The sequence below is a fragment of the Physella acuta genome, unplaced genomic scaffold (assembly GCF_028476545.2).
Source record: "Physella acuta isolate Inbredline_101_S28 unplaced genomic scaffold, ASM2847654v3 ptg000794l, whole genome shotgun sequence".
NCBI lineage: Eukaryota > Metazoa > Mollusca > Gastropoda > Physidae > Physella > Physella acuta.
The window spans coordinates 247,486-259,534 of NW_026732312.1; the positions used below are offsets into that span (position 1 = coordinate 247,486).

The 12,049-nt window shown below is 38.6% G+C and overlaps 2 protein-coding genes across 2 annotated transcripts; both read left to right on the forward strand.

Moving 5' to 3' along the window:
- The first annotated feature begins 5,695 nt into the window (after positions 1–5,695).
- On the forward strand, positions 5,696–6,943 carry LOC131951005 (adenosine receptor A1-like). Its single transcript, XM_059313248.1, has one exon. The coding sequence runs from the start codon at positions 5,696–5,698 to the stop codon at positions 6,938–6,940; it is 1,245 nt and encodes a 414-aa protein (XP_059169231.1). The 3' UTR covers positions 6,941–6,943.
- A 3,636-nt stretch (positions 6,944–10,579) lies between these two features.
- On the forward strand, positions 10,580–11,665 carry LOC131951034 (adenosine receptor A1-like). Its single transcript, XM_059313299.1, has one exon. The coding sequence runs from the start codon at positions 10,580–10,582 to the stop codon at positions 11,663–11,665; it is 1,086 nt and encodes a 361-aa protein (XP_059169282.1).
- The last annotated feature ends 384 nt before the right edge of the window (positions 11,666–12,049 follow it).

Here is a 12,049-nt window from a genome sequence, read left to right on the forward strand (position 1 = left end):
CAACGGATCACCTGGTTTGCTAATGACAGCTTCTGCAATGAAAGATGAAAAGTCAACCTTTCTCGATCCCTCGATATCGGTAGACTCTGAAGAAATGGGATGGTGGCGTGAACAGTCAAAATGTGACTGAACATAATGTGTGGAGACTTGACTTCCTTCCTGTAGACACTTCGGGTTAGTGTCATTCTGAAGACGAGAGTTCATATTTGAACTGGCTGCTTGATGGGTTAGAGCATTGTGCGCAGAGGTACGCACCACCTCTCTGTTAAATTGATGACGCTTATAGCAGTCCTTGACAAGGTGACCAGGTCTCTTGCAGAACTGGCATACTGCTCGACGACTGAGAGTTGATCTTGGCTTCTCTCTGGACTGTAACGCCTTCAAGTGTTGGCCAACAGGGGGACTGTTGCCAAAAAGGGGAAGCACGGGGTTGAGGCGGTTTCCTGACACTGGTGGTTTCTTATGCACCAACGTATATGTGTCAGCCGACTCAGCAGCCTTCTGGATGTCGACTATCTTGTTATCCAGGATGTGTAGTCGTATGTCTTCAGGCAGAGACTTTAGGAATTCCTCCCTCAAGACAAGTGATTTTAGTTTCTCAAACTCTGAAACTTCCTCAGAGTTTAGCCACCTTGAGAAAATTTTCTCTTTTTCAAAGAGAAATTCCACATATGATTGAGTGGGTAGCTTGCGGAGTGCTCGGAATTTTATCCGATAGGCCTCTGGAGTCAATTCGTAGGCCTTCAAAATGGCAGTCTTGACCAGCCCATAGTTAGTTTGAACGTCGTGAGAGAGTGCCTGATATGTGGTTGCAGCTTTTCCTGTAAGAACCGTGCTCAATAAAGCAGTAATGGAAGTTTCGGGCCATTCACATGCCTTCGCTAAACTCTCAAATGAGTTAAAGAAGACAACCAAATCTATTTCATTAAATTTAGGAACTAATTTCCCAAATTTGGCAATCACCTGCCCCACCGACAACTTATTAGGATCCACTATAGTAGTGACATCACCACTAATTTTACCAAATTCTAATTCCAACCTCCTCTTATCTAAAGCAATTTTAGCCTCTAACTCCTGTTCTTTTAAAGCCTTCTCTAAAGCAATTCTAGCTTCTAATTCTACCTTCTCTAGAGGTTTCTCCTCCCGGAGTATCACCCCAGCCAACAAACTCTCTTCGAACACACCTTCATTGATAAAATGAACAATAATTTTATCTCTTAACACTTCTGATTTCTGAGTGACAGAATAATCCAACTTCAATTCCTTTACAACACTAATCAAAACTTTCCTACTTAACTTCTCTACTTCCTCAACTGTGGGATTTAACAAGAAAGACTCCATTTCAACTAGTTTCAAAATCAAAACAATCCTAAATTTAACACAGCCCAACGCTATGCTATGAACTTGACCTTAAATCTAGGACGCGACACGTCTGGCTACCTGACCTAGATAACTCTAGCCTTGAGCGGTTTTTAACACAGCACCACTGGGTTAAGAAACAACTAACTAGAACTGAAACTAGTGTTTAAATATTTAAACCAACAACTCTCACAACAGATTACATCCCAGACGAGCCCCCACTTTGTAACGGACACCAATCTATCAGCCAGATAGATGGCGAACGCTCCCGGATTCGTATAACTGGTTACACACAGATGGCGACAAGCCTAAATAAAAGAAAGTTGACACACTAGCTTGCTAGAACTCGTAATGGATGTCTAGGGGAAACACTAGAGAAACTAATGATGCCAACAAAACCTTTAATCTGCATATAACTTGTAATAAGTGTACAAAGTCGTGGCAGAACACTAGATTTATACAAGAATAAAATGGATATACAGAATGATCAAAACCCAACTTACAATTCGTGGGAATAAATAGTATGATACACTATCACAGTTTTAACACTTCAGAAAAATCACCACTGTATACATAACACTGCTATAAGCATAAAGAATTTCTTAACCACAAGAAATATATGAATATGCTATTTAACAACTTAGTATTAGTACTAAACGGCAACACACAGGGCTTAGGTCTCTCAACGACGTGTAGTCAAGTAACTGCTGCGAGACACCTGTGGGCGATCTATTTATAGACTTAAGTAACATGGAAGGTCACCTTCAAATCATAAGACCATTGGTTGGGGTGGTCATCTGGTCTGAAACAATCAATCATCTCTCGATGGAAAATTTCTGAGTCTAAGACTCTCTTAGTAAGACAGCGGAAAAAAACCGGTTATTGCACCACAGACCATATATGGTATTATAACAAATGTCAAACTAAAAATAAAACATTACTAGACCTAAGTAGGTCACATACCTATAAGTGAAATTCCGTCTATCTATCAGAAACAGTACTCAAGTTATAGGCTTTTGAAAAAGTTCCAACTCTGGTTTCCGGAAATTGTTGAAAAGTTGAAACAGAACTAAAAATTTGATATAATAATTATTTATGAAATTTCATCAACCTAGCTGTAACTGTTATCGTGTTTCTTCCAGTGTTATCGTGTTATCGTGTTCAAAGACACACACACACACACACACACGCACACATACATACATACAGAGAGAGAGAGAGAGAGAGAGAGAGAGACATACGGACAAACTTGCAAACTAAGTTTTTTCCGACTGAGGGATGTGTAAATTGTCGACATTTTTAAAAATCTCGATTTTTTTTTGCACGATTACAATACTTCCTCTATACATCGATTACAAGAAAGTCAAATCATGATTTTTATCCATGTCAACATTAATAATGGAAGGATTCTCGTCAACTCGACCATGCCATTACTTGAAAGTAAAAAAGGAATAAACCGGGAGTGATCTCCCCAAAACTTTCTCGAACATTCTAATATAAAATAACAGGGGATGGGAACTCGGGCTATAGACATGATTTTTAATCCATTTTAAATACTTAAAGTTTTAAAAATAGAATAAAAACTCGTGGACAAAAAAATGCACACCAAGTGAACGCCAAATAAAAAAGTGCATAATAGTGCGCAATATTATTAGTACTTTAAAAATTTACATTCGTTTTTTGAGAAATCGGAAGTAGCGTAAATTACTACTTCCGGTGAACGGAAATGACTCAAAATTTAACAGAAGGTAGAGAATTAGATCTTTTACTTACGCGTGAAATTTCATTTATCTATCTGAAATAGTACTCAAGTTATAGGCTTTTGAAAAACTCAAAGTAGGAAAAGTACCACTTCCGGTTATCGGAAATGGCTCAAAAGTTGATACGGATCTACGATTTTGATAAAATACTTATATATGAAATTTCATCAACCTAGCTGTAACGGTACTCAAGTTATCGTGTTTACACACGGACAGACAGACAGACAGACAGACACACAGACTTACGGACAAGATTGCAAAATTATGTTTTTCCGTATCAGTGATGTGTAAAACGTCGAGATTTGTAAAAATCTCGATTTTTTTTTTTGCACGATTACAAGACTTTCTCTATACTTCGTATATACGAGAAAGTAAAAAGCACATTTTTATTCCATGTCAACAACATTACGGAAGGAATCTCGTCAACTCGCTGGTGTCCATTACAATTGCGCGCTATTTGATGCTAAATATAGTCGACACTTATACTAGTGCACCATTTTAAAATATGCTATACTTAAAAGAAAAGGATATAGATTTTAGCCTATTTACTAGATCTATCTTGATTAAAGTTTAAGCTCAAAATTTTATTTAGATGAAACAATATGGAATCTAGATCATAAGGTATTGTAACGCTTTCATTGGTAAAGCTCTAAATTTGCTCTGTCCTTTTATAACACGTAGATCTATAGGCTGTTATTTAGATCTAGGATCAAGAGGTGCGCTAGGGTTATTTTAAAAATATTTTAAGTCGGAAGGTTTCTAGATCTAGAATCTAGATCCACTGAGTTTGATAAACTACCTACATTACATAGTGGCCTTTAAAAAACAAATAAAAAACAACAGCCGTAAAGTAACATTTCTATTTACACCTACTCAGATTTCTAACATGAAATTTCTCTTTGTAAGAAATTTTGATTGGCTTTAAAGATACCCGGAGACTGTATTTTTGAAAACCCCACTTTGGTAGAATTTACACTCAAAACTGGACCTGTAAACATTTTATTAAACTTACATCTTTATTTTTTAAGTCCACTCGCGATGTTTATTTTCATTTGAATGCAAAAATTAGAATAAAATGCTCTTGGCTTTTTAAAACTGTTGTTTTATTAGCGAAGACACTAAAAACATAAAAAAAATGTACAAGTTAGTGTTAGTAAAGTACGATATAATCTTCCCAATCAAGTTTCTTTACCCACATTTATTTAAAAAACACCCCACACGGTTTAAATAAATTTAATGGAACCTAGAGACTTTCTCTGCTAGAGTCCGTTACTATTCTGTTAAGTCGATGTTCCAAGCAGTGTTCCTTCTAGACGTTTTTCTCCGGGGGGGGGGGGGGCACTTAAATTTTCGGTGGGGGGGGGGCGGACTAAAATTTCCGAGGGGGGTGGGCGGACACTGTTTAAAGTATATATTTTCTATTTAAATACCGTTTCGTTCGGGGTGGCGGTAGACTTTCTTCGGGGGGGGGGGGTGGCAGAGCTCCCCTGAAGAGACGCCATGACAGCATCAAACTGATTGGACTATCAAACAGGCGATGACATCATTTCAAAGTCGTGATCAGTGTACCGTGACTAATTGATTGTTTTTGTCAGACATCCACAGGGTTATCTTATTTGTTTTGTATTTTCAGTAACAGAAAAAAACCCACAATCAAACTTGTTTTAACTAGGCATGACGATGTAATATATTGAGAATTGTGAAGTCACTCTTCTTGTATTAGTCTTATATTTATAATGTTGTTTTGAGTGATGTCCCTTGTATGTCATGTGTCTTCCGGTAGCTGAATAAAGACTAGATACGTCAGCATGGTTTCATCGTCCAGTGTATCATAATAAAAATTACAATCTATTACAGATGACGTCCCCCGGCTCATCTTGATAGTACTTACATAAATTATAGCTGTAAGTTGTAATACATGAAATATAAAGGTACATTGTCTTTCGAACTCCCCAGGTTAAAATCAAGATCGTTTTAAAGTGAGAAAAATCATTTCAAGTGAAACTTGCTTAATTTGTCGTTGGATTTAGTCCGTTTGTTGATGAAGAGAATGTTTCTTTTCATCTAGTTGTCAGTTCTCTGTCTCGAGTTCTTGGTAAAGTAATGATAAGCGTTTGCTTTGAATACTTTTTACATGATTCATGGTACCATATCAAACCTTGAGAAAGTCTGTTTGGGTGCCAATTTTGCATTAACGTCAAAATCTTTTTTCAAAAGTGGAAGTTGTATCTCAATAATAATAAATAAATAGTTAAAATTTGTTTCTTTTAAATTGTGTAAAAGTATAAATAAATAATATTTCATAATCACATTAACAACATTCATTTAAAAATATACAAATATTAATGTAGATTCCTTATATAAGACTACAAATCCATTTTTGCTTACTTTATTGATTAAATATTTGTTGCAGGAGAACTAAAGAATATACGAGAACAAACAAGCGCATCGACTACTGCTCAAGGTGAGCATTAGATATGGAATCTGACCCCTTCATCTTTGTATATTTCGATGAGTTTGTACAAAACACGTCCGTAATTCACGATTTCGACTCCCCCGAAGTGATAGTAGCTCGCATGGTTTTCATTGTTGCAGCGATAATTTTCATCCCATTAGCTGTCGTCGGGAACCTACTTGTCTTCTTCGGCATCCTGCTCTACCCTGGTTTCTACAACAACAGCAACGTCATCTTGATGGCCATAGCCGTCTTTGACTTCTTCATGGGAGCCGAGTGTCTCCCCATGTACATCATGTGTTACGTCTCACCGACCAAGTACATCATCGCTAACAATAGACACTTGTGTGTGCTGAAACTAGTCAGTCCTCTCATCTCTTACGCTGGATCTCTGTACTGTCTAATGCTACTTTCTGTAGACCGCTATCTGGCTATAATGTTTCCTTTCAGATATCATATCTGGATTACATATAGAAGGTGTGTCTATATAACTATGACAGTTATTTGCTTTATATTTAGCACCGCCGCTCTGCCTTTGATGGGATGGAACAACTACAACCCAGCCATTACTGACCATCACAAGAAGTGTTATTTTTACGGAACTCTTCCCCGATTTTTATTGACATATATGTTTTTCATTCCTAACAACGCCGCTATAGTCATATCCATTGTGGTTAATTTTCATATCGGCATCGTCGTATTTCGACAGATGAGATCCTTTAAAGTAGAAAGCATACTGTGGACGCATGAACAGAAGCGCAACTTTAGTGCGAGAATGAGCTCTGTCAAAATTACTCTAGCACTGATGTGTTTGTTTATTTTATTCACGGCGCCCTACCTGTCCGTTCTTCCATTTAAGATGTTTAAAGTTTTCCCGGAGAACACCGTGGAGGCGATAAAGATGTACACGCTAATCCCACTTTTTGGTAACTCCATCGTCAACGGCTGCGTCTATGCGGTAATGAAAACCGAATACCGCCAGGTGTACCTCACCATGCTAGCCACCTACCCGTGGAACTGGCAAAGAAACCTGCGAGGGCTCTATCGATTGAACAACACCAGCTTCGCCACAGCTACGTCACAGCACACTGAGATGACGGCCGCTTTAAAGGAATACGAAGACGAAGTCATTTTTGACGGCAATGAACAAAAATCAGAAGCCGGCTCTAAAGTGAGACATTCTTCTTTCAGCGGCGTGGATGGCGTATCGTCATCAGTCGATAAAGCCGACTCGCACGGCAAGTCTTTTAGGGTTAGTTCTATAATTTTAACGCCTTTTAAAAACAAACATTCGCACGGCAGCCCCGAGGAGAAGCCAGCATCGTTTGACCATTTGCAAATAAAACCAGGAATCTCTGATACATAAGCATAGTTTGTTTACTCTATGTATTTCCAATGAGCTTTCACGAGTATGAATAAATTGTATTGTTTGAAAAAAACTTTGACGTTGTCACTATTCGTAGATAAATTTGTTTATGGATGTATTGTTTTTGATAGTCTAAAATACGTAGGTTCGCCACGAGACTGAGATGGCACCATTAGCAATATCACCTATTGCCAGTTCAAATGTGTGGTCAGTTAGGTGTTTTTTCACACGTTCTTTGCACGTGCTAACAGATCTATTAGAGCTATCAAATAGTAGGCATACACGAACCGGTTTAGCGATTTTTCTTTGTTTGCTGTCATTTCTTTTCAATAAGCAACCAATAGAAAATATTGTTAAAACATGTAATATGTAAGCATGTAACAAGTCACACAGGCCCAAAAATGTAATATGTAAGTATGTAACAAGTCACCGGCTGAGCATAGGTCTGACTACACTATCCCTTCATATATGACTTCACAGGTGACCTACTCAACTCTACTTCACCTGCCCAGTGTCCCGCCAAGTCTCAGACAACCTGTTTTTATCGTTTAAAAAAACGATTCCGGCCGAGCATGTCTCTGACCACACTATCCCTTCATATGCTTAGGACAAAGAAACAGATGAACTCTACTTCATCTGCCCTGTATCCCGCCAAGTTCAGATTTATCATTCACTTATAATTTTTTTTTAAACATTGACGTGATATGTCTAGAACCCGTGCCACCCGCATGAAAGTTTTTAATAGATGTTTTTAATAGCAGCAAAATATCTTAAAATATCCTAAATACCAAAGTTTCTAATAAGTTTTTTGTCATTCAAAGTAAATTTGCGCACTTCTGAACAAAAACAAAATAAATGAGTCGTGCAATACTTCCTGTGTTTATAAATTCTATGTGGCTTTCTTTATAAAAAGTACATACATGAAACTAACGAAAGGCTGACAGAGAATTCTCTAGCTCTGCATTGTCACATAGTTGGATGTGTTATAAGCTACACATATGTAGACCCTAGCTTGCTGATACAGTTAAGTCTGGAGGAAAAGTGTTTGTTTAGTGTTTACATGAGAATATTTGCCTACTTATATAAGTTAAAGTATGCATGTGTGCATGAGAATATTTGTCTAGAAGCTCTAGCTACTTGCAAATGAATACTGTATGCAGGAGAATATTTGCCTAGAAGCTCTAGCTACTTGCATGTGTTAAAGTATGAGCGCATACGGGCGGGGAGGGGGGGGGGGGCGGACCGCACCGGGTGACACTAATTGGGAGACGACCAAGACAAAAAATTGCAAAATACATAGAAAAAAATGCTTTTTGCCAGTTCAATTAACGAATAATTAGAGTTAAAAAGTCTTTTAATTTTTAGTTAACGATCCGGAAAGGGGTGGACGCTCTATGACGTAAACCTGCTAACTATCGAGAAAACCATGAAAAGTTGCTTTGTTCCACTTGAAATAAAATGATGTGTTCACAAATTCACGTGATTTGGCAAAATGGGAGAGGGTTGACATCTATTGGCTATATATATATATATATATATATATATATATATATATATATATATATGTATATATATATATATATATATATATATATATATATATATATTTATATATATATATATATATATATATATATATATATATATATATATATATATATATATATATATATATATATATATATATATAGCCTATACTTTTATTATTTGGTGGTGGGGGGGGGGTTGACACCGTGAGGTGCCCACCGACCATGCGACGCCGTTATATGAGTGTATGAAAGCGTTTTACAAAATTGGGTTCTTAACTATTAGGTATAGCGAAATAGGATTGGCAGACAATTGGACTGAAGTGTGTTCAATTGAGTGGTGGACTAAATGTGTTGGACTAAGTGTGTTGGACCAGGTGTGTTGAACCAGGTGTGTTGGACTAAGGGTTGGACTAGGTGTGTTGGACTAAGTGTGTTGGACTAGCTGTGTTGGACAAGGTGTGTTGGACTAGGTGTGTTGGACTAGGCGTGTTGGACTAGGCGTGTTGGACTAAGTGTGTTGGACTAGGTGTTGGACTAGGTGTGTTGGATTAGGTGTGTTGGACTAGGTGTGTTGGACTAGGTGTGTTGGACTAGGTGTGTTGGACTAGGTGTGTTGGACTAAGTGTGTTGGACTAAGTGTGTTGGGCTAAGTGTGTTGGACTAGGTGTGTTGGACTAGGTGTGTTGGACTAGGTGTGTTGGACTAGGTGTGTTGGACTAAGTGTGTTGGACAAGGTGTGTTGGACAAGGTGTGTTGGACTAAGTGTGTTGGACCAAGTGTGTTGGACTAAGTGTGTTGGACTAAGTGTGTTGGACTAAGTGTGTTGGACTAAGTGTGTTGGACTAAGTGTGTTGGACTAAGTGTTGGACTAAGTGTGTTGGACCAGGTGTGTTGGACTAAGTGTGTTGGACCAGGTGTTGGACTAAGTGTGTTGGACTAAGTGTGTTGGACTAAGTGTGTTGGACTAAGTGTGTTGGGCTAAGTGTGTTGGACTAGGTGTGTTGGTCTAAGTGTGTTGGAACAGGTGTGTTGGACCAAGTGTGATGGACTAGGTGTGTCGGACTAGGTGTGTTGGACGAATTGCTGGACTCGTCTGTTTTATTTTTTAGATTGTGTATATTACTACAATTATATAACTTCTTGAGTGATAAGTCAACGAAATGGGTTCGACTAGTTATTTTTGTTGTAAAAAATGGTTTTCCCTACAAATCAATATATCTTGATGTTTCAGAAGTTATTTGCTAATTAGCATTTAAATGGATTAGGTGTGTTGGACTAGGTGTGTTGGACTAGGTGTGTTGGACTAGGTGTGTTGGACTAGGTGTGTTGGACTAGGTGTGTTGGACTAAGTGTGTTGGACTAAGTGTGTTGGACTAAGTGTGTTGGACTAGGTGTGTTGGACTAGGTGTGTTGGACTAGGTGTGTTGGACTAGGTGTGTTGGACTAAGTGTGTTGGACAAGGTGTGTTGGACAAGGTGTGTTGGACTAAGTGTGTTGGACCAAGTGTGTTGGACTAAGTGTGTTGGACTAAGTGTGTTGGACTAAGTGTGTTGGACTAAGTGTGTTGGACCAGGTGTGTTGGACTAAGTGTGTTGGACCAGGTGTTGGACTAAGTGTGTTGGACTAAGTGTGTTGGACTAAGTGTGTTGGACTAAGTGTGTTGGGCTAAGTGTGTTGGACTAGATGTGTTGGTCTAAGTGTGTTGGAACAGGTGTGTTGGACCAAGTGTGATGGACTAGGTGTGTCGGACTAGGTGTGTTGGACGAATTGCTGGACTCGTCTGTTTTATTTTTTAGATTGTGTATATTACTACAATTATATAACTTCTTGAGTGATAAGTCAACGAAATGGGTTCGACTAGTTATTTTTGTTGTAAAAAATGGTTTTCCCTACAAATCAATATATCTTGATGTTTCAGAAGTTATTTGCTAATTAGCATTTAAATCCATTTTAAAATTATTTCCAACATTTAAAGTATTGTCTTCCCTTGACAGGGTACTACAACTAGATGTTTATTCGGAAGCTGTTAACAAATTTTGAATTACATTATTGAGAACAAATCCTGAATTCTAAAATATGCAGACGACGAAATTCAGAACGAAATGATAAAATGTCTGAAGGGCAGAATAGACTCAATGTTGACATTTACAATACACCAGAAGTGAAGCTATCCCATTACGTCTCCATTATTGTCGGGATCTTCATCATTCCGTTGGGGATTCTCTCGAACATTCTGGTCATCTGCGGGATCCTTCTCTACCCTGGGTTCTACAACAGCAGCAACATCATCAAGTTAGCCATCGCTGTGTTTGACGTTCTCATGGCGGCCATGTGTGTGCCTCTCTTCCTCCTTTGCTACACCGACGCCACGATGGACTACATCGCGGAGAACAAACATCTGTGCCTGTGGAAATTAGTCAACGGATTGGTCTGCTATGCTGGTGCTTTATACGGCTTGATGCTCATGTCCATCGACAGATACCTGGCGATCAAATTTCCGTTGAAGTATCACATGTGGATTACTGTTAACCGCACGATCTACGTTACTGTGGGGGTCGTTGCGTATTCCATGGCTACAGCAGCGTTTCCGATGTTTGGCTGGAACAACTACAACGCCACCATAACGAACTTAAACGAGCGTTGCAACTTTTACAACACACTCCCCAAGCCTTTACTGACTTGGTTTTTTATGATACCCAACATCACGGCCATCTTAATCTCTATCGCCGTCAATATTCACATCGCTGTCATAGCCTTTCGCCAGATGAGATCCTTCAAGCATCAAAGTTACCTGTGGACCGATGAGCAGAAGGAAGAGTTTAAGGCTAGGCTAAGCGGTGTTAAAATCACACTTTCGCTGATGTGTCTGTTCATTATCTTCACAATGCCATACATCTGCGTTCTGCCTTTACGGCTGTTTAAAGTCTTCTCAGAACACGTCCTTGAGGTGATCAAGACCTACACGATTATCCTCCTGGCTTTGAACTCCGTTATGAACGGCCCTGTCTATGCCGCGATAACCAAAGAGTACAGACTTGTGTTCTGGGTCATGCTGGTCAACCCCCCTTGGAAATGGAAACGGAGGTTAAGAAAACTGTATCAAGGCACGCATTCCTTAGGTATGGAAGACACAAACACCTTTCAGACTCAAGAAAGAAACAGTCGTTTGTTAGAGAACAACTCAGTTTCAATTTGATATGAAACGTCTCTGTCACTTTATGGCTGTGGGGGTCTATATTGCTTCAGTGTTTTGTGGGTATATATTGCTTCAGTGTTTTGTGGGTCTATATTGCTTCATTGTTTTGTGGGTCTATATTGCTTCAGTGTTTTGTGGGTCTATATTGCTTCAGTGTTTTGTGGGTCGATGTATCGTCAATGCTGTGGGGCTCTATATTGCTTCAGTGTTGTATGGATGGTTTTATCACATTATTTTTCTCAAATACTTTGTTGGCTTACTGTTGTTTTTGTTACAAATAATATTACGCAATTTGTAATAAATGATTCATTTTTTTTATTGTTTTCTTTATGTTTTTTTTTGGGCAACGTGGTCGATGACACAAAATAGTTTGTTATGCTATTG